The sequence below is a fragment of the Gymnoscopelus microlampas genome (assembly GCF_963454915.1).
Source record: "Gymnoscopelus microlampas genome assembly, chromosome: 15".
In the NCBI taxonomy this organism is placed as follows: Eukaryota; Metazoa; Chordata; class Actinopteri; order Myctophiformes; family Myctophidae; genus Gymnoscopelus; species Gymnoscopelus microlampas.
The window spans coordinates 11,018,990-11,046,489 of NC_139952.1; the positions used below are offsets into that span (position 1 = coordinate 11,018,990).

Sequence of the window (27,500 nt, forward strand, 5' to 3'; positions counted from 1 at the left end):
AATAAATGGCACCCTTTTCACATTGGCCTATTATAGCGCCACCAGGAGGCCAGAATAACGTACCTGACCTGGCGGAGACCTGTGCTCCGAGAAGCACTTTTTCTAGTTAAGCATGATTCATCAGGATCGCTTTGCAAATCCACAAGCTCACACTGCAGGCAGCGCAGATTGAATATATTCGGAGCGCAACACCGTTGTCAGTGGTGTAAAGTAACAAAGTACATGTACTCAAGTACTGTACTTAAGTACAATTTTTAGGTATTTTTACTTTACTGGAGTATTGCCAATTTTCAGTACTATTGTATTAGGCCTACTTCTACACCCCAACGGTAAAAAATGTGTACTACAAGTCCACTACAATCATTTGAAAACTTTAGTTACTAGATACTTTGCTATTATCAATTATATATTATAAAACATACATTAACCACTTTAGCCCTATTTTATAGGCCTACATAGGCTATTTGAGAAATAGCAGATCTACAAGCTCACAATGCATGGCATCGCAACACATTGTGAGCTTGTAGATCTGCTATTTTCAAACAGTACTTTTACTTTTGGTACTTTAAGTACATTTTGATACTAATACTTTTGTGCTTTTACTCAAGTAAATTTTGAATTCCGGACTTTTATTTGTAACGGAGTATTTCTATATTGCAGTATTGATACTTTTACTTTGGTAAAATATCTGAGTACTTTTCCCACCATGCACTGACCGTTGTACGTCGAAGTATAAATTGGTCGTTACTGGATGGATTGCAGCTGCTACTTATGGAGAGACAGACTGCTTGAGATCGCTAAACATTAATCTGCTAGTTAACAAGAGAAATGACACTATCCAAAAGTATAAACAGTATAAAAGTGTATAAAAGATATGTGACAGACAGTGCTGAAAACAGGGCATTTAAAGATGAATATGGACACATTTGACAGCAGCAGTGCGTTCGGAAATTGCGCACCAGAGCCATAGACCAGAGCGCACTCGCCTATTAGTTTGTATTGGCCAGTGCGCTCATGACTTTCTTATACCTGGTGTCATCAATGCAAAGCCGTTGTGTTTCATCGGCTACACACGTTTTGGATGTTTGCAAGCCAAGGAATATAATTTTAGACGGCAAGATGAAGCATGGAATGGTACCAGGCAAGTTATAAAGTTTAATAAGCATCTTTCAGGTGGGGATATATTCTCTATGGACATTATAGATATAATAATAGCCTATAGGACTGTCAGTCCATATTTTAAAATGAAAATAATAAAATCATTATCAAAATAATGTATTTTAATATAAAACATGGATCCACCGCAGCTGCACATGGTTGTCCATCCTACATAAACTGTGTGTGTGTGTGTGTGTGTGTGTGTGTGTGTGTGTGTGTGTGTGTGTGTGTGTGTGTGTGTGTGTGTGTGTGTGTGTGTGTGTCATTGCGGTGTTGGAACAGCGGCCGTATTTCTCTCGATCCGACCCGCGCCAGTGTGTGTGTGTGTGTGTGTGTGTGTGTGTGTGTGTGTGTGTGTGTGTGTGTGTGTGTGTGTGTGTGTGTGTGTGTGTGTGTGTCATTGCGGTGTTGGAACAGCGGCCGTATTTCTCTCGATCCGACCCGCGCCAGGTGTTCAGTAGCGATCCAGATAAATATCAAACATTTTTTTAAATGATTTTGATGATGACAAAAAAAGGGGGGAGGGGGGGTTCACCCGAGGGGAGGGGTTTTCACTCGAAATATCAAACTATTTTGAACGTGATCGGAGTGGCCGCGATCGTCTTGTGAGCAACTCGGGAGGGTTCAGATTGGATCTTTCAACCCTCACACTAGACGATGTTTATGCCCGAGATTCGCCCCCGATCTAGGCTGGGGTAGACACGCCCCCCCGATACTCGGGAGGGTTGTTTTTTAGCCCGATTATCTCGTAGTGTATGGCCACCTTAAGGCTGGGGAATACATACTCTCTGATATGGTGGATACAGTATTTTAACCACGTAGAGGAGTTGTAGCCCATCGACACGCTTACGTAAGCTTGTCGATGGGCTATTTTCAGCAAAAAGCTTTCCCCACAATATGGATGCTGGGGTTTAACTCCATTGAGTGCCATTGACATGTTTGACGTGTTTTACCGCTATGGCGCAACGTGCCAATGACGTGTTTGGCGTGTTTTTGAAAAAAAAAATTAAAAAAAATTTAAACATATTTTTTTCTTAAAAAAAAGAAAAAAATGTTCAGAACCCAAGATATCATTATCTGAAGATTTGCAGCTCCATCCACTCCTTGTTTAACTTATAACTGAAAAAGGCTGTATCTCGCTTCCTAAGCACTTTTTTTTTACTTAAAAAAAAAAATCGCACTGGCCAGAAATAATTCTGGCACTCAGTGAGTGAAGTGGTTAAACCCTATATATTTATGTTTATCCTTGACACCATGGGGGTCTTCAAAAAAAAAAGCTGAGAGAGGGATGAACCAGTACTGAAAATACTAGCATAGAGCCCTGCGGGACTCCGCTCAACCATTATGTTTTAAGTGGTTAAAGTAAGTTTTTCTTCTCCTGTGTACCGCATGTCAGTTTGGAACCAGGAAGTGGTTGATATAAAAAAGGAATTGAGGCTAAACGGCCCAGACGGTGCCAAGCGCAAATCCGTGCCTATTTTAGGTTGTTGCCTTTAGTAGATCACATGATGCTTCCATTTCCCTTTGATTTCTAAACAAACAAGCTGTGGAGCCAAATGTACTGAGGGCAGCGTTACAAATCACATCACTAAGCAACAACTTACTCTGTTAACCCATTAAGACCTGAGGCGATTCTTAAAAAAAATCAAAATCATAACAGTTTTTTGAAAAAAAAATCAAGATTTTCAAAAAATAGCAGATCTACAAGCTCGTAGCGCGGCACTCGGTGCCGCGCTATGAGCTTGTAGATCTGCTATTTTTGAATAGCCAAAGACATCTAAAGTGACACAGATGCGTTCCAGGTATCAATGGGTTAAGTGAACATTAAGCCTGGATTAGGTTACATGCCTTTGATTCTCCATTCGAGTTACCGTGTGTGTGTGTGTGTGTGTGTGTGTGTGTGTGTGTGTGTGTGTGTGTGTGTGTGTGTGTGTGTGTGTGTGTGCGTGTGCGTGTGCGTGTGTGCGTGCGCGTGCACAGGGCCGGATTAACCCTTTGTGGTGCCCGTGGCTATGACCACCTTTCGGTGCCCCCCCACCCCAAAAAAAATAAATGCTTCACCAGTGGGGTGACGAGGTGTCCTTGAGCAAGACCCTGAACCCCTTAAATGCTCCTGGTGAGCAGGTTGGTGCCTTGCACGGTTTCCTAGTCGTCGGTGAGTGGAATGTGTGGGTGAATGTGAGAGAATGTGTGTGAGAGAGAGAGAAGACAGCAGGAAATGCTTATTTCCCGTGGACCATGTGACATTAACTGTGGACTGCAGACACACACACACACACACACACACACACACACACACACACACACACACACACACACACACACACACACACACACACACACACACACGCGCGCAGCACGAGAGCACACACGCACACTTGCTCACTCACACACGCACAAGACTGCACTCGTGCATACAAACGCACGCACGCACGCACGCACGCACGCACGCACGCACGCACGCACGCATTCAATCAGTAATTTGGGGTCATGGAAGGACACAGCTGTCGTTGTAACAACACATGGTACAGAAAGTACAACCATGTGAGTGTGTCTGTCTCACAGTATTTACAACACACTCCTCTACACACTGAATGAACCTAGACAACCAATGGGTTAATGTTATAGGGTTAGGGCCCCTAGTCAACCAATGGGTTAATGTTATAGGGTTAGGGCCCCTAGTCAACCAATGGGTTAATGTTATAGGGTTAGGGCCCCTAGTCAACCAGTAACTGTGTGGTTGACCAAGTTCATTAGTACTTAATTAGTAACTCCTGCGGTACTCATTTGTCACAGCACTTGGGAGACTACTCTATGATGTCACCGTACTGTGATGTCAGTACGCATGTAGGATAGCATAGCATCAATGCAATTATTAGCATACTAATTGAACAAATTAATTAATCGTAAATCACGAATAGCATCTGTGATCGAGTATAAAGAGTAAATTACAATGGAAGCTAACTGGAAAGATGGCGTACCTCATAGAACATATAGTACTTCTGAACATAATGTGGCTGGGTTTTATAAATAGCTAGTCGAGCATTTAAGCATGTTTCATTTTTTTATATATGAAAGCAGATAATCATAGCAAAAGAATGAGATATTGTTTAAACCCATTACAACCGGAAAAAAACACCTGTGTCATTTTAGATTTAGCTATATATTGTTTATTGTCGGCTGGAAACGTCATATTTCCAAATATTCAGGATTCAAATTCAAAAGCATTTAAAGTAGCAGATCTACAAAACGTGTGTGTGTGTCTGTGTGTGTGTGTGTGTGTGTGTGTGTGTGTGTGTGTGTGTGTGCTTCGCGCCAGCGTTTTGAGCTTGTAGATCTGCTACTTTTGTAAGGCATTCATTTACGAAAAAAACACTAAAAAATAAATTATGGAAATAAAAGGTTTCTGCCCGACAGCAACGGTTAGGTTGAGTGAACCGTTTTGAAACTCTCACACTCAAGGATGTAGTAACGAGGGGGGCAAAATCATCTATTTTGGCAACCTTTGCGCAAAACCCTTTGTTCGACAAATAGGGCATTTATTTTTTGAAAAAAAAAAAAAACGTAAAAAGTTGAATTATGGCGTTACAGGGTTTGTCCTGGACAGCAACGATATACAAACTAGATGTGTGAAGGTGTGGTGCTGCTTCCAGCAGACACACTGGAGGAGGGAGGTGTGTGTGTGTGTGTGTGTGTGTGTGTTGTGTGTGTGTGTGTGTGTGTGTGTGTGTGTGTGTGTGTGTGTGTGTGTGTGTGTGTGTGTGTGTGTGCGGCTTTAGGGAGCCGTGACCATCCACCCTGAGGATGGGACAGGGTTACCATGGCGACCTGGATTTCTTCTCTTGATTAAGAGCGACAGTTTAATTAGGGTCTGTGCTCTCTCTCTCTCTCTCTCTCTCTCTCTCTTCTCTCTCTCTCTCTCTCTCTCTCTCTCTCTCATCTCTCTCTCTCTCTCTCTCTCTCTCTCTCTCTCTCTCTCTCTCTCTCTCTCTCTCTCTCTCTCTCTCTCTCTCTCACACCACACACACACACACTCCTACTGTCCTACACCTGATGATGAGGAATTTGGTCGTATTATGCATGCATGCGTGTGTGTGTGTGTGCGTGCGTGCGTGCGTGCGTGCGTGCGTGTGTGTGTGTGTATTGTCTCCTATCAGGGCAGGTCTCTCACCCTGCAGTGGCCTCAAGGGAATCTGCTATTCTATTAGTGTTCCCTAGAGATGGGTGTGTCTGTCAGAGTGTGTGTGTGTGTGTGTGTGTGTGTGTGTGTGTGTGTGTGCGCGCGTGTGGGTCACAACTGCCTATCTCACATTTAATTTGCTTCCTCTTCTTCTCTAATTCTCTCTCTCGCTCGCTCTCTCTCTCTCTCTCTCTTTCTCTCCTCTTCTGTCTTGTTTCAGTTCCTTGTTCCAGTTTTCTTCTTGTCGTCCCTCCCCCCACCCTTTCTCTTTCATTTTTCTCTGTCACACACACACACACACACACACACACACACACACACACACACACACACACACACACACACACACGCACACTCGCACACACACACACACACACACACACACACACACACACACACACTGTCTTCTCAACCCCCCACATCCAAAATGGCCATATGCTCAGGTCATGAGGTGGTCAAAAAGCGTGTGTGTGTCTATGCGTGCACACACACAGGTGTGTGTGTGTGAGCACGCATAGACACACACGCATGATTATGTGCGACTGTGCTCTGTGAATTCATAGCGCACATAGCCCACGGTGTACTGTATGTTTTATGCATGTGCTTGTTTGTCCATGAAGCGTGCGTACTTGTATGCGCACACATACAGTTTAGAGTATTGGCTATGTGTGTCACCATGTCACCTGATTACGCTGACAAAGGCATAGAACTGAAACGTGATGCCGTCCTACAAACTAAACTAAGATATGTCCCCGAGGGACACAACATAAGTGCTGGCATCTTTCCCTTTTAATAGGTTCCATGCACAGCAGCCATATTGGGACAAAATTGGGCCTATCTTCCTTACTTCCTACACAGGCCTTACCACTAATTAAGGCTCTGTTCCATTTAGTACATTTAGCACAGTGGTTCTCAAACTTTAATTTCAAGGACCCCCATAACTCAGAGTGTACAAATGGAACCATATGGACCCTTACGGGTCCATTTGTACACTCTCAGAGTTTTGGAACGCCCTCAATGAACCATGGACCACACTTTAGAGCATTTCGACTGCAACTTTAGCCCGGCCCGACATGACATAGCACGGCACGGCACGGCACGGCACCGCATCAAAATATCTAGCGTTTCCATTACAATAAAGTATCCCCTCGCACTACCCTCTCCACTACCCCTCTCCCCTTCCCTCCTGGATACAGCTAAAAGAGTGCAGATAAGAATGTTTGTATGTGTATAAATCGGCATTGATAGGCGTGTGTGGCAACAGTTTGTGATGTCAGACCAGTTCATTAATGCTGTTGCAAAATGTCTGTAGAGACAGAAGCAGACACAGACGCAGAGACACGGAGAAAGCGATACATAGAGCAGAGGTGTGGACTTGAGACTGGACTTGGAATTCAATAAATTACTTGTGACTTTACTTGACTTTAACCCTCTCTTGACTTGAGACTTCAAGTCTTTGCAAGTGCCTTCAAGCTAGCTTAGCACTTGTTTTGGGACGTGAGAACAAAACGTTTAGGACTTGGACTTTACTTGGGACTTGCCTGTCTTGACAGAGGGATTCACGCGGGTCTCGAGAGCAAAGTGTTGAGACTTACTTGCACCTGCAAAACAGTGACTTCGTCCCACCTCGGAGAGATACACAGAGACAGATAGAGAAACAGTGACCGGGATAGAGTGAGAGAATACAAGAGTGATGTTTCGCTGGACTGTGTCCAAAGACAAAGGACCAAAGGAAGTTCATCCGGTGCTGTACCCCATCATTAAGTCCTGTCATGCTGCTGTAACAGTGGGGAGCGAGGTGTACTCCTTTGGGGGGTCCCCTGATGGGCAGACCAACTGCGCCAAGCATCAGATTGGTGTGAACGTCTTCAACACGGTGTCTTTGAGATGGACGACTTTGCCCCTGGTGAAAACCGGAAGAGGGACACGTCCCCCCGAAGTTCCCTCCAGACGCAGGGGCCACACAGCTGTGCTGATAGACCATATCGTCTACATCTGGGGAGGGGGGTGGCCTCACTTAAAGCAATACTGCAACGTGCTTTACACATTTGATGTCGACGCCCGCAGATGGTTCGGGCTCAAGGTTTCTGGGACTGTTCCAAAGGCCAGTCACGGCCACTCTGCCTGTGCCTTGGGGAAGGTCATGTATGTCCATGGAGGATACAGGTACAGGCGGCGTGGAATAACTAATGACATCCACAAGTTGGACACCACCGCAATGGTCTGGTCTTTAATCAACGTCGGAGGTACTCCAGCACATGACCCAGCAGGTCACACTTGCACCATCATCGGGACAAAGATGTTTGTATTTGGGGGCGAATCGTACTCCAATCTCAACATCAGTGTGTTTGACACAGAGACCAACTGCTGGCTGAGCACGCCTTCTGCACGGAACAAGCCTTCTGCATTGCGCAGATGTTGTCTAGAAGCACGCAGTGGTGGTCATTCAGCCTTCGCCTACAATGGAGAGATATACACATTTGGTGGTCACAGCAGTGGTCTCTGGGTCTTCGATGACATGTGGAAATTCGATCCAGAGACCTTCTCCTGGAAGAAGATTAAGCCCACAGGCAAAGGCCCGCCCACCGACTGGTGGTTGTGTTGTGTTCCTTGTTGCATGGTGGGAGACCGTATCATCTTTGCAAGAGACAAACCCAATGACCTGTACATCTTAGACTTATCTCCTAGCTTCAAGACGCTGTGCAAGCTGGCAGTTATTCAGTATGGTCTGGAGCTGTCAGGACTGCCCAACAACATCAGGTGGGAACTGGCATCCATGACCGGCAACAAGAAAAAGGAAAATAGGAAACTGTCAGGGTGCGAGTTCAGAGGACCCAAATGCAGTACGACACAAGGCAGGAATCAAAGTTCTGGAGGTTTATTAACCAAACTTAAACTTCCCATAAAATGGGGCAGGCAAAACAAGGGCTCAAAATACTGATGGCTTACAGCCTAAGTACAGAACAACACACTAATACTAGGACTCAATAATACAGAAAGGCTTCTAGCCAACACACAGTACATAACTCACTTGACACTAAATGACGACCTGACAAAGAACTGAACAAACAGGGGAGTATATATAGACACAGGGTTAACTGGACACAGGTGAACACAAGCTACAATCAACACAGGGATTGGCTGGGGCACAACAGGACACAGGTGGAGAACAATCACAAATACAAACTGTTGAGACAAGACAGGAAGCGATAACAAGGCAGACAGGAAACAAGACTACAAAATAAGGTACACAACATCAGGGCAGAAGGCAACAGTAACCACCAATACATATATACAAATAAGGCGAGAAGTATTCAGAAACATACAGTATGCACTTTAGGCCTAACCGGCCTAAAGTGTCCACGACCATAAACGGGCATTCAAGGTCTAAATAATAACGTTGGCCTAACCGGCCAAAAGTGTCCATGACCATATAGGGCATTCAAGCTTTAAGTATAAAGTCAAAGTCCACGGCCCGAGGAGCGGACCGTGACAGGAAACATCGTCTGATTGTGATTTGATTCAAGTGGCACTGTTGAGCAGCATATTGAAATGAATAGACAGGGATTTAACATACCGTAGCTCCTCTAGTTCATATTTACAGTAGCTTAATGAAACAAACTCATCAAAGGCACCGTTTACTTCACACTGGGTGTGATTTTCTTTTTTCTTAAATGGGGTTGGGGTTATCGCCAGTGGTGATTTTTACTTAAGTAAAAGTATCAATACTGCAATGTAGAAATACTCTGTTACAAGTAAAAGTCCGGCATTCAAAATGAGTAAAAGTACAAAAGTATTGGTATCAAAATGTACTTAAAGCACCAAAAGTAGAAAGTACTTATTATGCCAAACGTCCCATTTCACAAAGATTTCAAACGTGTAAAACATCACGACGCATGGTGAGCTTGTAGATCGGCTATTTTCAAATGGCCGAAATGTATATAGTTCTGAAGTGGTTTTGTAATAAATAATCAAAATCTACAAAGTAACTAGTATCTAAAGTTTTCAAATAAGTGTAGTGGGGTGTAAAAGTACAATATTTGCCTCTGAGATGTAGTGGAGTAAAAGTACTGTTCATAATGATTCTTTTGGGGGGATAATGGCCTGAAACGTTTGGGAACCTTCGGTCTCTTTAGACGGACCCCCCCGCCGTCGTCGCCCATGTGTCGCCATGGCGACACCCCCAGGGCAGAGCAACGACAAAAGGCAGCACTTCCCCATGCAGTCGCTGGCGGCGAGCGCTTATATAGCTGTCGTATATATATAACACTCCTCACACACCAGCAGGCAGCGTGAAATGGAAATGACACGAGAGGCAGTTCACAGCTTGTTAGAGTCCACTTGATGGGAGGAACGCTCTCACTCACAGAAAGAGAGAGAGAGAGAGAGTTTCACGCCGCATAGCGTCGCGGCAGAAACCTCATATTTCCCCACATTTCAACTTTGTGTGGGTTTTTTTTTTTTTTTCATCACTATACGCCATTGGTTCTCAAAGTGGGGTCCGGGGACCCCCAGGGGTCCTTGGGGGGGGGGGGGGGGGGGGGGGGGGTACCAGGGGGATCTACGAGGTACCAGGGGGATCTACGAGCTCGTGTTACGAGCTCGTAGATCTGATATTTTCACTGTTTCTGAAAAATGTTCCATCCCCCTTCCTGACAAGTAACGGTTTTGGACATACGTGTTTTCCACCCCGACGGTGACGATTATGCTGCTTATGGCTGCACACACACGCACACAGGGCAAATGTTTGGGTTTGGTGATTTGTTTCAGGACGAGTTGATGAGAAGGCCGTAGGCTTGCAATAATTTAGACCGCTAAAGTTTGTCCAGGCATAGAACGTTTGAGTCTGTCAGACTCTGTGGAGTTCAGAGTATAGACTGGAGGCCTGGCTTCATCATTTGGGCTTTAAGCTCTCGTCATCAACAATCAGCGCTAATGCAATTCAGGCACCAGTATTGAATTGTTTCACTCACTGCATGTGCACATTTTTGGTGCATTTTTGTGTGCACAGGCATGCATGACCAGTGGTGGAAAAAGTACTCAAATGTTTTACTTAAGTAAAAGTGTCAATACTGCAATGTAGAAGTACTCTGTTACAAGTAAAAGTCCGGAATTAAAAATTGACTTGAGTAAAAGTACAAAAGTATTGGTATCAAAATGTACTGAAATGTAAAAGTACTAAAATGTTTGAAAATAGCAGATCTACAAGTTCACAGCGCGTCGCGATGCGACGCGTTGTGAGCTTGTTAGCATCGATCGTCTATGTTCAAATAGCCTAGGTATAAAATAGGGCTAAAGTGGTTCATGTATGTTTTATAACGTAATAACGTACATCTGCAAAGTAACTAGTAACTAAAGATTTCAAATAATTGTAGTGGAGTAAAAGTACAATATTTGCCTCTTGAGATGTAATGGAGTAGAAGTAAAAGTACAGACAACTGGAAATACTCCAGTAAAGCAAAAAGTACCTCAACATCGTACTTAAGTACAGTACTTGAGTAAATGTACTTAGTTACTTTATACCACTGTGCATGACACGCAAGAGTGTCTGTGTGCGTGCGTGCGTGAATGCGAGTACTACAAGGTAATAGGCAATCACAGCGAGTCAGAGTGCTTTTTGCATACAATGCCTTCCGCAACAATGCTTTCCTTTATACCACGGAAAACCCCATCACATGGCATCTCAGGAGCTGTGCTGCAAACCATGCACAAACTGCAAATTGCCCCGCATTGCTGATAAAACTCCAGTCATCACTTTAGCCTCTCCTCCCCGTCGCAGCATACAGAAGCCGCTGAGGTCCGTCTCCGAGCGCGCGTGCGCCGACCTCCCGTTGTACCGCACACAGCGTGACCTTTGACCTCCCGTCGTACCGTGCGCTAGGCCTTTAACCAACTAGTCGACTAGTATAACCACTAGTCGACCTTGTTGGTACTTTTTTTTTTTTTTTTCCCCCATTGTTTTAATGCCATAGTATAATGGCCCATTACTATTATTATTATCCTCCTGCCTTTATTTTTTTTTAGGAACATTTTGAGGATCCTTGGAGACACTGTTGTGCTGCTGTGCCAGAAGAGCTTCCCTTAAAACGGCATAAAAATAAAGGCAGGAGGATAATAATAATAGTAATGGCATTAAAACAATGGCAAACAATTTTTTTTTTTTTTTTAAAGGTACAGTTCGACTAGTCGACCACCACTGGGTCAAATTTAGTCGACCAGAAAAAAATCTCTAGTCGTGAAAGCCCTAGTGCACGCAGCGTGACCTTTGACCTCCCGTCGTACCGCACGCAGCGTGACCTCTGGCAGACGGTCCAGAGCCGCGCAAGCGTTGACATGCCTCCAAAAAAAGGAGATTATTAATTATTATCGTGGAAAAAAACACCTGTGGCGTTTTGTGTGAGAACTGAGAAGGTTGGCAGCGCCCCGGTTCTCGGCAGCTGTCTCCCTGCCTGTCTCCGTATTGCTGCGTGACTGCTGTATGTCTTTTATGTCAGTGGTGTAAAGTAACTGAGTACATTTACTCAAGTGATGTACTTAAGTTATTTGTGTTGGTATTTTTTACTTCTACAGCTACTTTTACTTTCCGATTTTCAATACTCATTTAGAGGTCAGGTTTAGATCCTAGGGTTAGAGTTTTCCCTATTAACCCATTCAATCCGGGAACGCATGTGTGTTATTTTAGATTTCTTTGGCTATTCAAAAATAGCAGATATACAAGCTCATAGCGCTCTGCTATTTTTTTAAAAAATCGTGACAATTTGTGCAAATCTTTGAATATATATATTTTAAAAGACCTGAGGCCGATTTTACGAATGTCTTTTAAACCCTAAAAGTTTTCAGTAAAAAGGTATGTTGTATAAAATAATGGTTAAAGTGGTTAAATAATTTGATGTGCGGCAATATCACACACCGAAAAGATTTTCTGCTATATTGTTCTGCTATTTTCAGCTATTTTCAATGCTGTCCTAAAATGTTGATGTCCTCACAAGTATTGTAATACACACCTGTGTGTGTGTGTGTGTGTGTGTGTGTGTGTGTGTGTGTGTGTGTGTGTGTGTGTGTGTGTGTGTGTGTGTGTGTGTGTGTGTGTGTGTGTGTGTGTGTGTGTGTGCGTGTGCGTGTGTGTGTGTGTGCGTGCGCTTGCGTTGGCTCTAGATAGAGGTGAAATGCCAGGAATCCAAGGGCCCTTAAAAGATGCCCCGGTTCATAGCTTTCATTGGTTAATAAACAGAAAGGGACCCGGTGCCATATGTTGTCACAGGGCCCAGGATCAAGCTCCTCTCTGTGTGTGTGTGTGTGTGTGTGTGTGTGTGTGTGTGTGTGTGTGTGTGTGTGTGTGTGTGTGTGTGTGTGTGTGTGTGTGTGTGTGTGTGTGTGTGTGTGTGTGTGTGTGTGTGTGTGTGTGTGTGTGTGTGTGTAAACTCTTCCTCTTAAAGCACATTCCGCCTGAAATGGCTTTTCCAGTCCTGCTATTTTCGATGGCGCGAAACACCGCAAATTATTCTCGCTCCACGGCTACACTGTTGTCTTTCACTCCCTGAACGCACGGAGGGAGGGAGGGAGAGAGAGAGAGAATGTAGGATGAGAGAAAGAGAGAGAGACAGAGAGAATGAATGGATGGATTGAGATGCACTCAGCGGGTCGTGCATGCGTCGTGCATGCACGACCCGCATGCGTCGTGCATGCACGACCCGCATGCACGAGCGTGCAAATGTGCGTCTTTTTTACAGGTTTGTTCCTTTTTTTTTTTTTTTTTTTTTTACTTTAATTCGGTTAATTCGGTTCCAGAACTCATATTGCACTAAATCCCCCCCAAATAACGACCAACAACAACAGGCACATTATGCAAAAATGTTTTTTAATATTTTTTTGAATATATAGTTTTTTAATTGATTTTTTTTTCTCATACATTCTTTTTAGGGGGTCCTGCAGCCCCCTCAGCACCCCTACTTCCCACGGCTATGCCCCGGGCAGTTTTTAAGTTGCTTGATTCAGTATTTAGATATTTAATATTCATTTTATCAGACTCACCCTTCCTATACAAACCCATTGTAACTTCAAACTCCATTTTAACCATGTTAGATTCATTGGAAACACCCGTCCTTGGTTCTGGTGACTGACATTGTCCTGACGTGAGGAGACCTCAAAAATAAATGTTGGGGGCGGTGTAGCCGCCCCCTATAAGTGAGTTTTGGACACGACCAATCCTGCACCGTGATTGGCCAATAGTCTACAACGCATTGTATACCCCTAACCCTTCCATTGTTAATGCAAATCGATACTTTTGTAAAGTCAGCCAATCACATTACAGCTAGTGTCATCACCACTAACTGTAATGTGATTGGCTGACTTTGCAAATTCAGGACTGTGATTGGCTAGCGAAACACATGACACATGTGCAGCCCTATGAATAGCAGTATGGACTTTAAAAAAAGTCATTTATCCTTTTTTTTAAGTGAGTCATGTTGTGATGACCACACACCGCCCACTTCATACTGGGTGTGATTTTTTTAATACAATAACATATTTTAATTAAATAAATGTTTTTTCCCCCCGAAAAAACACAGCCCCCTCACGTATTAGGAGGACAGGATGAGTCACCAGAACCAAGGACAGGTGTTTTTGATTAATCTAACGTGTTACAACTGGAGTTTGAAGTTATAATGGGTTTGTATAGGAAGCCTGAGTAGACGATAAAATGACCCAACATTTTTTTTTAAAGCGAAATATCCCTTTAAATCCTAGTTAGCTAGCAGTTATTCAGTACAGTCTGGAACAGTCAGGTCTCCCACACAATCAGGTGGGAACTAACAGCCATGACAACAACAAAATATAAATGACTAAGAAAAGGAAAAGAAAACAGCAAGCCCACAAACAAATGAATGAATGAGTACAAATACTTAAATGTACTTAAAACGAGTAAAAGAAGAAGTAAAAAGTAACTCATCACTCAAGTGTAACTACTTAAAAGTTAATAAAATCCTTAGAAATTGCTTCAAAGTAACTAAATATATCTAAATTGCACGAATACCGTATGGGGCACTACAGCAGTGTTACATTCAAGTGGCGCTGTTGAGCTGCCTTGAAATGAATGGACATGGATTTAACATTGTTCCTCTAGTTCATATAGGGTTTAATATAATTAACTTATCAAAGGCACCGCTCACTTCACACTGGGTGTGATGTTTCTTTCAAAACTAAAAAAATCTTCTTTCATTGTGATATAGGAACTCATATTAAACATTTCAGGTGTTGGAAATGTCATTTTAAGTGAGAAATGTTTGCAGATTAGAACGCCAGTGCAAATCGACATTGTTATACTGTACACGCATGCCAATGGTATGTGTTGTGAGTGACATCAGACAAGAGCTGTAGCCTATATAATGTGACATTGCCACAGCGATCATTGAAATAAAGTATTTAGATAAACACAGGGATCTAAAAGTGATGTATACAGAGAAGAGACGGACAAATTCAGGGAGGAGACAAAAAGACAGGGGAAAGACAGGTGAAAAGAGAGAGACAGAGAGAGACAGACAGACAGACACAGACACCGAGAATGTTGCACTGGGCGGTGTCCCTGAATAGAGAACTGGTACATCTGAAAACAGGAAGGATTGACTCTCCTGCAGTGCCAGTGGGGGACATGGTGTACCACTTTGGAGGGTTCCATCACGGGACGACCCACAACATGGATCAGATTGATGTGGACGTCTTCAACACAGTGTCTATGGTCTGGATGAAGTTGCCTCCAGTGACAAATTGGCGAAGGAATCGTCACCTTGAGGTCCCCTCTGTGCGTTGGGGCCACACAGCTGTGCGTATAGGAGATACAATCTACATCTGGGGAGGGATCGTGAATTGTGAGATAATGGAGGAGGATGACAAATCGTTTGTCGTCAATGGGGAATACCAGGACAACCTTCTTTATGCATTTGATGTTGACAATCACAGATGGTTCAAACCCAAGATTTCCGGGACTGTTCCGGAGGGGAGGGAAGACCACTCAGCCTGTGTCTCTGGGAAGGTCATGTATATACATGGAGGATGGAGCAGGACTGGATACACTAATGACATCTACAAGTTGGACACCACCACAATGCTCTGGTCTTTAATTAACACCAGAGGCACTCTACCACCTGCTTCATGCCGTCACTCTGCCACCATCATCGGGACAAAGATGTTTGTATTTGGGGGCTGTGGGGACACAGATTACTTAAACAGCGTCAGAGTGTTTGACACAGAGACCAACTGCTGGCTGAGCACGCCTTCTGCACAGCTTCTCCCAGAAGGACGCGGACGTCATGTATCCTTTGCCCACAGTGGAGAGCTGTACATATTTGGCGGCTACAACTTTGATCTGAGACAGCACTTCAATGATCTGTGGAAATTCAATTCAAATAACTTCACCTGGAAAAAGGTTGAGCCCAAGGGAGAAGGACCAGATTGGGATTGTGCTGTGTTCTGTTCCAAGGTGGGAGATAAAATCATCATCTTTGGATACACGACCTATACACAACCCATCTGTCGTTATTCACAGATCTTACACTTGAGTCCAAGCCTGAAGACATTATGCAAGCTGGCAGTTATTCAGTACGGTATGGAGCAGTCAGGACTCCCACACAACATCAGGTGGGAACTAACAGCCATGACATCAACAAAAGAAAAGTCAACTAAGAAAGGGAAAAGAAAACAGCAAGAAATATAAGCCTACAGATGTGCCATTTCAAAACTTCAAATGTCCTGCCATCGCCAAGACAGTACATTTTCAGGGGATTCCCAGGGCACTAAGAGGGACAAAGAAGGGCATTTAAAATGCTGAATTATTTTGATGATCACTGCTTTTATGATGCTAATTAATTTGAGCAACTGGTCAAGGACCTCTTCAAATCACCTTTCGCCTCATAATGAGTCTGACACCTTCTTCAACACACATTCTTTTGTTCTCAGGTATATGGATGTCTGTTGAAGGGAAAAACGGGGGTGTGTGACAACTTCTTTTCAGGGGCAAAACAGTGCATTTTTAAGGCCAGAAAAGGGAGGAAAAAAATGCATTTTCAGGGCACTTTCAGGGAAAGAACAGTAACGTGTGAAGTTTTGAAGTGGCACATCTGTACCATGAACACAGAAATCATTGTTTAGTTATGAATGTCTGCCTGCCTTCCTATTCAAGTGCTTTTTGGGAGAAACTAAACTGACTCTGATTCAGTGATTCCCAAACCTGTGGGCTGGGGCCCACTGATGGGCCTGAAGGTATTGCAGGTGGATCTCTAAATAATGGGCATAACACTAAGATTTGAATGATAATATCATCATACTATAAGCCAGTGGTTCTCAACCTGTGGGCCGGGACCCCCCACATGATTTTGGGGGGGTCCCCAGATGACCATAAAGTAAAAAAATATATTTAATACCTAAAAAAAAAATTAAATGAAAAAAGACCATTACTGCATCAAAAGTAGGCTAATCAACAAACTGTACTACAAAAAGAGGTCAAACATTGGCCAAATTGTCAAATAATATAAGTAAGAGGCAAACAATTTTGAACAGATATTTTCACAATATTTATCTGTGGAACCGAGTCAAACTTAAATGTAATGCCTCAATTCCTACAATTCCAAGTGCTTGTCAGGTGGGGGAGTCACCAGTTCAAATATGATTATTTTGGAGGCTCCCCTGTTCATATATGATTATTTCGGGGGGGGTCCCCAGTTCAAATGTGATTATAACCCATTAAGACCTGGAACGCATCTGTCATTTTTTGATTTGAGCTAAAAAGCATTTTACACTTTGGGTATTGAAAAATCACACCTGTGTGAAGGTAGCGGCGCCTTTGATATATTTTGTCATAGATATGTGTTTCTACTAGAGAAACAATATTAAATCTCTGTAAATTTATTTCAAGGCTTCCAGTGGCACTAAATAGTCATAGTGATGTCATGAATAGTAACATAGTGATGTCATGAATAGTGACCAATCAGAACGTTGACGGACCTGACCAATCAGAACGTTGACGGACCTGACCAATCAGAACGTTGACGGACCGGACCAATCAGAACCTTGGCGAGCCTGACCAATCAGAACGTTGACGCAAAAGCCAGGTATAGAGGGCTAATATCCGCTCTATACCTAAAGGTATAGAGCGGCTAGCGCCGCTAAAAATCACACCCAGTGTGAAGTGGGCGGTGTGTGGTCATCACAACATGACTCACTTTAAAAAAAGGATAAACGACTTTTTTTAAAGTCCATACTGCTATTCATAGGGCTGCACATATGTCATGTGTTTCGCTAGCCAATCACAGTCCTGAATTTGCAAAGTCAGCCAATCACATTACAGTTAGTGGTGATGACACTAGCTGTAATGTGATTGGCTGACTTTGCAAAAGTATCGATTTGCATTAACAATGGAAGGGTTAGGGGGTATACAAATGTTTTGGTCGGTGTCCAAAACTCACTTATAGGGGGCGGCTACACCGCCCCAAAAATAGTATACAAGCTCATAGCGTGGCACTTGGTGCCGCGCTATGAGCTTGTAGATCTGCTATTTTTGAAAAATCGAGAAAATGTGTGCACATTAATATATTTATATTCTTTTAAAGCAAACATTTTTAACCCAAATCTTTGCTTCTGTGGGGTCCCTGGAACAAAATATTTTGAGATGGGAGTCGGCGGCCAAATACATATAATTTTGGAGGTCCTTGACATGAAAAGGTTTGAGAACCACTGATATAGAAACATACGTTTTTCAGAAAACTGTTAGGATTTAGAAGACATTAATAAGAATCGGCCTCAGGTCTTATTGGGTTAAACGGGCCTGAGGAGGAGGCACAGGATTTTTGAATCCTGAGATCTGAGGCATCGGAGGCATCAGTTCTAGTCTTCTCTGGTAAGTCTGTCAGACTCTTTGAGTGATAGGCAGGGCTTCGTGAGACATTCCATGCTGGGTTTTGCGTGCCGTTCGTGTCGGACTAAGCGTGACATTTGTGCCGAGCTTTGCGTGACGTTTGTGCCGGACGCCCTGTGACGTTAACCCAAACTTGATGTTTAGCACAAACATCACGCTAAGCTTGGCCAATCCACAAAGGCCCAGATTTATAGATGACCTAACAGTGGTGCACAAATGGCATAACAACGTAGCAGCAAGCAAGGTTATCACTATGAAAGTTAACACTACGTTATCAGTAACGTTGTTTTTAATACATAGTTTTTATGCTGACTAGGCCTGTAGCCTCTTGATATAAAAATAAGACGCGGTACTTTTTTCTCTAAAAACTAGAACAATCTGTTTTCATTGTGATACTGATAAATAGGAACTCATATTAAACATTTCAGGTATAGGAAATCTCATTTTAAGAGAACAATGTTTGCGCCAGTGCAAATCGGCATTGTTATACTGTACACGCATGCCAATGGTATGTGTTGTGAGTGACATCAGACAAGAGCCGTAGCCTATATAATGTGACATTGCCACATAGATACTTGAGATAAATTATTTAGATACACACACCGAGATCTAAAAGTAACTTGCAGAGAACGGACAAATTCAGGGAGGAGACAGAGACCCACAGAAAAGGAAAAGAGAGAGAGAGAGAGAATGTTGCACTGGGCGGTGTCCCTGAAAAGAGAACTGGCACATCCAAAAACTGGAAAGATTTACTCTCCTGCAGTGCCAGTGGGGGACATGGTGTACCACTTTGGAGGGTTCCATCACGGGACGACCCACAACATGGATCAGATTGATGTGCATGTCTTCAACACAGTCTCTATGGTCTGGATGAAGTTGCCTCCAGTGACAACTGGTAGTCCACTCGAGGTCCCCTCTTTGCGTTGGGGCCACACAGCTGTGCTTATAGGAGATACAATCTACATCTGGGGAGGGATAGTGAATTGTGAGATTATGGAGTATAGTGACACATGGTTTGCCATCAATGGGGAATACCAGGACAAACTTCTTTATGCATTTGATGTTGACAATCACAGATGGTTCAAACCCAAGATTTCCGGGACTATTCCGAAGGGGAGGAAAGGCCACTCAGCCTGTGTCTCTGGGAAGGTCATGTATATACATGGAGGATGGATCTGGACTAGATACACTAATGACATCTACAAGTTGGACACCACCACAATGCTCTGGTCTTTAATTAACACCAGAGGAACTCTACCACCTGCTTCATGCCGTCACTCTGCCACCATCATCGGGACAAAGATGTTTGTATTTGGGGGCTGTGGTGGGGACACATATTACTTAAACAGCGTCAGAGTGTTTGACACAGAGACCAACTGCTGGCTGAGCACGCCTTCTGCACAGCTTCTCCCAGAAGTACACGTGTATCATGTATCCTTTGCCCACAATGGAGAGCTGTACATATTTGGCGGCTACAACGATGGTCTGAGACAGGACTTCAATGATCTGTGGAAATTCAATCCAAATACCTTCACCTGGAAAAAGGTTGAGCCCAAGGGAGAAGGACCGGATTGGGATTGTACTATGTTCTGTTCCAAGGTGGGAGATAAAATCATCATCTTTGGATACACAAACCATACACAACCCATCTGTTGTTATTCACAGATCTTACACTTAAGTCCAAGCCTGAAGACATTATGTAAGCTAGCAGTTATTCAGTACGGTATGGAGCAGTCAGGACTCCCACACAACACCAGGTGGGAACTAACAGCCATGACAACAACAAAATAAAAAATAAAAGGAAGAGAAAAAATAACGAGCCTAATAGAACAAACAAACAAATTAATTAATTGGTTTGTCAAATTAACCCTTGCATTTCGTTAGATACCTTGTGGTGTTAGCGGGTCAAATTAAACTGTGATTTAACTCCAAAATACAAAAAAATAATAATGTTCATTTATCTTTTTTCTCCCACCTCATAGCTGACTTGTAATGCATTCATATCCATGTAAACACTTTTTTAAAATATTATGTTGGGTTAAGGTTAGGGTTTCATCTTTCAATATATGTCGTTTTCAATTGTAAAAAGGTTAAAATTCACTCATTACATTTCCTTTAATGAAGACAATGGATAATGATGTTATCTAGCTATAATAGAATAATTAAGAATAATAATTAGAACACACTTCCAAAAAAAGAAAAAAATACTTCTTTTAGTTTTTTAACTTTAAAAAATGTTAACATTATTAAAACAAGACCAGGAGACCTGGTTCTGCCAGACCCAGAATAAGTACTTTATAAGATCAGAGCACTTACGTCACGGCTAAGCCGGACTTCACATGACGTGTCAGCCTGTGTCCCTTCTATGCCCATGTATGAGGACAGATGTTTTTGGGCTGGGGCCGGAGGACAAAGTAACCATGCCCATGTATGGGGACAGACTTTTTTGGCTGGGGCCGGACCACAAAGTGACCATGCCCAAGTATGGAGAAAACGGATACAAAGCCTCATGTAAGCCCAGACCCCTTGGGTCTGGCAACTAGACCAGGAGACCTGGATGTGCCAGACCCCTAGTGGTTAAATACTCGAGGTGACGTCATGCCGACATCTGATTGGCTGGGTAGGAAAAGAGGAAAAAGGGACAGACCGACAAAGCCTCATGTAGGCTGACCCCTTGGGTCTGGCAATTAGTGACGCCTGTGGTGTTAGCGGGTCAAAGTGGACCCGTATACCATAGAACAGTGGTTTTCAACCTTTTTCGCATGAAAGATCCCCAAATTAACACATATTAGCCCACGGACCCCCATTTGAGAAGATATACCAGGGACTCAACCATTTTGATTTCTTGGGGGTCCCGATCTACACTGTACCATCATCATTAGTGTTCATTTAAAGGAGACACACCATGAATTTCCCTTTTTTTATTTTTTTGGTATTTTTTGGGCTCCCCAGTGTCTCTTGTACCCCAAAAAAAAATTTTTTTTAACATTCAATCATTCATTCTCATTTCAGAGATTTTGAGAATGGGCGTGTCTGAACAGGCCATCTCAGAATGGCAAGTTTGCTTACCTCACGAAACTTTCTGCCCATGTATTTTGACAGGGGTGCTACTGAGCAATTCTGCTCAGTAGCACCCCTCTGCCCAACAGGACGTTTTGGTATTGCAGCTGAAAGTGCTTTATAAGCCTGAGAGAATTGACTTAGGATGAGTATATCTGAGTGTTGATTGGGAGGGACATACACCATATGATATTAAATATCAAATCTATTTTTTTAAATTCATGGTGTCTCCTTTAACTCTGAGAGGGTCCATTTGGCTCCATTTGTACACTCTCAGAGTTACAGGGCCAATTTGGTTCCTAACTATTAATTTGGCTGGGGACCCCCTGGAACCCCCTCAAGGACCACTGGTGGTCCCCGGACCACTGGTTGAGAACCACTGCCATAGAAGGTAAAAAGTCATTTATTTTTCATAAACTCAAACTTTATTTTACTCCTGATAGCAAATGCTAATTGAGGACAAGTTTCAAGTTTCAAACATGTAAACTTTGAATATTGACAATTTGGGGTGAATTGAGCCACACTTCTCTGCCGGGTCAAATTTGACCCGCTGACACCACAAGTGTCACTTTTTTTTTAAGACCATCAGAATTAACAAAAATGGTGGTAATTAATTTTGCTGCGTCTCTGAGGATATCATGAAGTCTTGTTCCAATAAAGAAATGTAAAGGGTACTTTTTACTTATTTAAACTTGAAAATGGGTCAAAAATGACCCTAACACAATGGAATGGTTAAACTTTTATTAGATTTGATTACTTAGTCAGTCTCTTCAGACATTCTCTACACATTCTCCACAGACCAGTGCACAAGGACTTTCCAGAACCACCGGTTCCCCCGATATGCCCATATGGCATGGCCATTATGGCCATATACTGATAACAAAAGGGATCTCCATACATGGGCATACAAGGACATGGACAGACAGATATAGAGATCTCCATATATGGGCATAAAAGGTACACAGGCAGACAGACAGATACTGTACAGAGATCTCCATATACAGTATGGGCACGAAAGGGACACAGACGTTTACAACGGGTGCTATGACAACGGCTATTATGACAACGGGTATAACGGGTAGCCTATTGCATAACAGGGTGGGGCATGCATTCCCTATTTGTATTGTTCCTGAGTAGTACAATTTGGGGGTCCTTGACACAAAAAGGTTTGAGAACCACTAAACTAGGGGGATCGCAATAGGCTCTATGCACAGCAGCCATATTATCACTTCCTTCACAGGTGTTACCAATGATACTAATGAAGGCTCTGTTCCATTTAGTGTAGCACAGTTTTCAATGTCCATGACCCCCAGAACTCTGAGAGTGTCACCCGTAAGGGGCCATTTGGAAACCCCTTAAGGAACCATGAGAGTCCCTGGACCCAAATTTTAGACCCAATTTTTAGACTCTGTTTGACCAGAATGGAACAGAGCCTTCATTAGTATCATTGGTAACACATCTGAATGTCTTCACAATATGGTTGCTGTGCATAGAGCCTATTGCCACCCCCTGAGTCCCCAAATGACAGAGAGAGAGAGAGAGAGAGACAGAGAGACAGAGAGAGTATATATGACAGTGGTCTTTTGGCTGATCGTAGCATCTTCCACGGTGGTCCCTGAGTGTTTTTCCACACTGCTAAGGACTGTGGGAGTGTTCTGGCTCGTTGGAACACCAAATGTATTCGTTTTTTTTACGGGAAGAATTATAAGAATGTACGTCTCTCCCTCTGCAATGGTCCTCATCCAACTGTTCATGACACCGTCTGGGGAGAACAGTTAACCACTTGAACCCCAGCATCCATATTCTTGGGGGGAATATTAGCCAAAAATAGCAGGTCGTCTCTGTCGGGTGGAAACCTCATATGTCCAAAACCGTTACTTTTCAGGACTCAAATTAGAAAATAGCCAAAGTAGCTGATCTCCAAGCTCGAAACGCGACGCAAAACTTTGTGTGATGCTGTAGTATGATGAAGTAGGGCCTTAATTTATACAAAAAAAAACACAAAAAGTTTGAATATGAGATGAGAGGTTTCTGCCCGATAGCAACGAGATCTACAGCAGGAATACTAAAATAGCTTTAACCTGAGGGCCACAGTAGGAAAATGTCAAGGGGACCACAGGCCATTGATACAATTGCGATCGTAATGGTGACACACACTGCATTTTGACAAATCAAACAGGGTGCTGAATGACTGGCATGAAATGTAGTTTAGTAATTTAGTCGCAAGCTCTTGCTAATACTTTTCATTGGTTAAATATTTATAAAACCCACAGACACACTTTTACGTTTATTGTGTAACAATAGCAAAAATAGGCCATCTACAAGCTCCACTCCGCGTCGCATCGCAACGTGTTATGAGCTTGTAGATGGCCTATTTTTGCTACTTTTGCGTGACACTCTTGTGGCCGAACCTCTAGAATAAACATTGGCTACTGGGAGGGCCGGTGGGTCAGGCCAGCCGGCAGACCGTGGCCACGTCACCCTGACTCAGACATAACCATAAAAAAACCTGATACGCCCATATATAGGCATGACTACGGCTACGTCACTCTGACTACCATCTGGGAACCCATAGTAAAAAAGAAGGGGAAAGAGGCGCCCTCTGCTTTTTCTTTCCCTTTCAATTTGACTCTGGGGGAACCTCCCTATAGAATGTGGATAACAGGATGTTAGCTGTTAGGTCCGCCCTCAGCCCTCCACTTCCGATCCACGCGTCTTTCAGGCATGCAAAAGTGTCACTTTTCGGCGAAATTCGCCGTTTTGAATCCAAATAGGTCATTTGTGTGAATCGTGCAGATCCGTTGAGAAAATGTGTGGGGGGGTGGGGGGGTCGGGGGGGGTCGTGTCGATTGTAAAGGCTGCGCCAGCGGCCAGTCACATATAGACTGTCAAAGGTTGGATATAGGAAGGTTGTTTTTGTGGACGAACGCCAAAATAAAGCTTCAGTTGACTAATCATGATACATGATACTAATCAGTGGTAGTCTTATTTTGAAAACCTGCTTCAGGAAGTTGTAGCTGCAGCCTGCGTTAGCTGACGAAACAGCTGCATTAGCTGGCCATTGTTATGGTGCGGTCACGGTGTTGGGGAAGATGTTTGTATGGATAATAAGTTTATGAGTTGCTCTGCTAAACGTTTTAACAACGTGAAAACCGTGCACTGTGGACCAATACCGTTCTTTAGACCATCTGTTGCAGTGGTGAGTGTGTTGTTATTTTACGTCGTGTCTGTGTGTACAGCTACAAACTTGTGTGTGTGTGTGTGTGTGTGTGTGTGTGTGTGTGTGTGTGTGTGTGTGTGTGTGTGCGCGCGCGCGCGTGTGTGCGTGCTCGCGCGCGCGTGTGCTCATACGTGTCGTACACGCGCGCTCAGCGAGGCTTTGCCAAACCTTTACTGTATTCTTTGATTTTGAAACGGTGTAGATTTAATGTTGTTATTTAACAGCCCCCTCAGCTATGGGAGAATGGGATAAGTTGAGCCACTTTTCACTTACCCTTATTTCAGGATGTCTTCTATCAATTGAAATTATGAGTAAGCATCTATGACAAAAACAATATTAAAAAAATACAACTTCTAAAATGTTTTTAAAAGCTTAAACTTTAACAACTTGAACAAATAATGTTTTCACTTATCAAAAATAATTTAATAACACATTTCCCTTGCAAATAGTCTTATTTATTTTCTTAACGGTTATTTAAACAATACAAAGCTACTTAAATAAAGTTTTGTTATTCAGAACCTTTTAATATTTGCAATTATTATAATAATATTGCAAACTTCTCTTAAATGAGATATTCATCCAAATTAAAGGTCATCCAGCGTAATTTGAGTAGCAAAGAAATAATATAAAATATGAATAGTGATTAATATTAGGATATTTAGCTCAATTACCCTGGGGCATTTGGTTAATTTTACCCCACAGCCACCATTTTAGACACATTGGCTAGAATAATTCTTCAGACAATGTCTTTGCTAAATTATTCACATGGTTTTATCCATTGGCAACTCACCAACATGTATGATATACATTTTTAGATCTGGGTAAATTAGCTTTGATACAACAGTCATTCTACCTGACGTGTAGAAATCTTACTTTGACCGGCAAAAAACAGTTTGTTGTGTAAATGAATGTTTTATACTTTCCCCAGGTGCTTCCCAATTTCACAGCTAGGTGTAAATGATGGCTGTTTACTAGATTTAAGGTCAATCATCGTTTTATTTGATAGCCTTCTTTTTGATTGGCCTTTTACAGGCCCTACCAGCCTGTAGGGGGAGGTAGAGAATAACATATTATAATACCAGCCTGTAGAGGGAGGTAGAGAGTCACATTATAATACCAGCCTGTAGGGGGAGGTAGAGAGTCACATTATAATACCAGCCTGTAGGGGGAGGTAGAGAGTCACATTATAATACCAGCCTGTAGGGGAGGTAGAGAGTAGCATTATAATACCAGCCTGTAGGGGAGGTAGAGAGTAGCATTATAATACCAGCCTGTAGGGGAGGTAGAGAGTAGCATTATAATACCAGCCTGTAGGGGAGGTAGAGAGTCACATTATAATACCAGCCTGTAGGGGAGGTAGAGAGTCACATTATAATACCAGCCTGTAGGGGAGGTAGAGAGTCACATTATAATACCAGCCTGTAGGGGGAGGTAGAGAGTAACATATTATAATACCAGCCTGTAGGGGCGGTAGAGAGTAACATATTATAATACCAGCCTGTAGGGGGAGGTAGAGAGTAACATATTATAATACCAGCCTGTAGGGGAGGTAGAGAGTAACATATTATAATACCAGCCTGTAGGGGGAGGTAGAGAGTAACATATTATAATACCAGCCTGTAGGGGGAGGTAGAGAGTAACATATTATAATACCAGCCTGTAGGGGAGGTAGAGAGTAACATATTATAATACCAGCCTGTAGGGGGAGGTAGAGAGTAACATATTATAATACCAGCCTGTAGGGGGAGGTAGAGAGTAACATATTATAATACCAGCCTGTAGGGGAGGTAGAGAGTAACATATTATAATACCAGCCTGTAGGGGGAGGTAGAGAGTAACATATTATAATACCAGCCTGTAGGGGAGGTAGAGAGTAACATATTATAATACCAGCCTGTAGGGGGAGGTAGAGAGTCACATTATAATACCAGCCTGTAGGGGAGGTAGAGAGTCACATTATAATACCAGCCTGTAGGGGAGGTAGAGAGTCACATTATAATACCAGCCTGTAGGGGAGGTAGAGAGTCACATTATAATACCAGCCTGTAGGGGGAGGTAGAGAGTCACATTATAATACCAGCCTGTAGGGGAGGTAGAGAGTCACATTATAATACCAGACTGTAGGGGAGGTAGAGAGTCACATTATAATACCAGCCTGTAGGGGAGGTAGAGAGTCACATTATAATACCAGCCTGTAGGGGGAGGTAGAGAGTCACATTATAATACCAGCCTGTAGGGGGAGGTAGAGAGTCACATTATAATACCAGCCTGTAGGGGAGGTAGAGAGTCACATTATAATACCAGCCTGTAGGGGGAGGTAGAGAGTAACATTATAATACCAGCCTGTAGGGGAGGTAGAGAGTCACATTATAATACCAGCCTGTAGGGGAGGTAGAGAGTAACATTATAATACCAGCCTGTAGGGGAGGTAGAGAGTCACATTATAATACCAGCCTGTAGGGGGAGGTAAAGAGTCACATTATAATACCCCCCGTTGACAAAACGGTGGCGGGGGGCACCAAACCGGGTTCAAGCACCGGGCACCACGAAGGGTTTGGTACACCTAAAAACGTGTTTGGTACCCCTAAAAAACTTGTCACCTTTTTCACCATTGGCCTGTTTGCATGCCTGGTCTTTGTTTACATTCCTAACATTCCTAACTATACACGTTGTAACAGGAGCTCCCGACAGATTGTACTTAAGTACAGTACTTGAGTAAATGTACTTTACACCACTGGTAATTATGACATATTGGTCGGATCGGCGGTGCGACGTAGGTGTGAGGGCCGCGTAGCAAAGTAGGGCATTCATTTACGTAAAAATAAATTCATAAAAAGTTGATCTATGAGATACAAGGTTTCTGCCTGACAGCAACGAGCTTAAATGCTTCAAGCACTTTTTTTTAGGGGAATACGTAATGAGACACCTGCATGAGTGACGATCTCACAGAGGTGGCATTTCCGTGTCGTTTTCTCTTC

At 43.1% G+C, this 27,500-nt stretch overlaps 2 protein-coding genes across 5 annotated transcripts in view; both read left to right on the forward strand.

The window, feature by feature from the left end:
• Positions 1–27,500, forward strand: part of pag1 (phosphoprotein membrane anchor with glycosphingolipid microdomains 1) — a 136,447-nt gene that overhangs the window by 77,928 nt on the left and 31,019 nt on the right. The window lies entirely within an intron of this gene.
• Positions 14,898–16,046, forward strand: LOC311061647 (kelch domain-containing protein 3-like; the record flags this gene model as incomplete). Its single annotated transcript, XM_084080338.1, has 1 exon — positions 14,898–16,046. One exon carries the CDS (start codon positions 14,898–14,900, stop codon positions 16,044–16,046), a length of 1,149 nt encoding a protein of 382 aa, XP_083936464.1.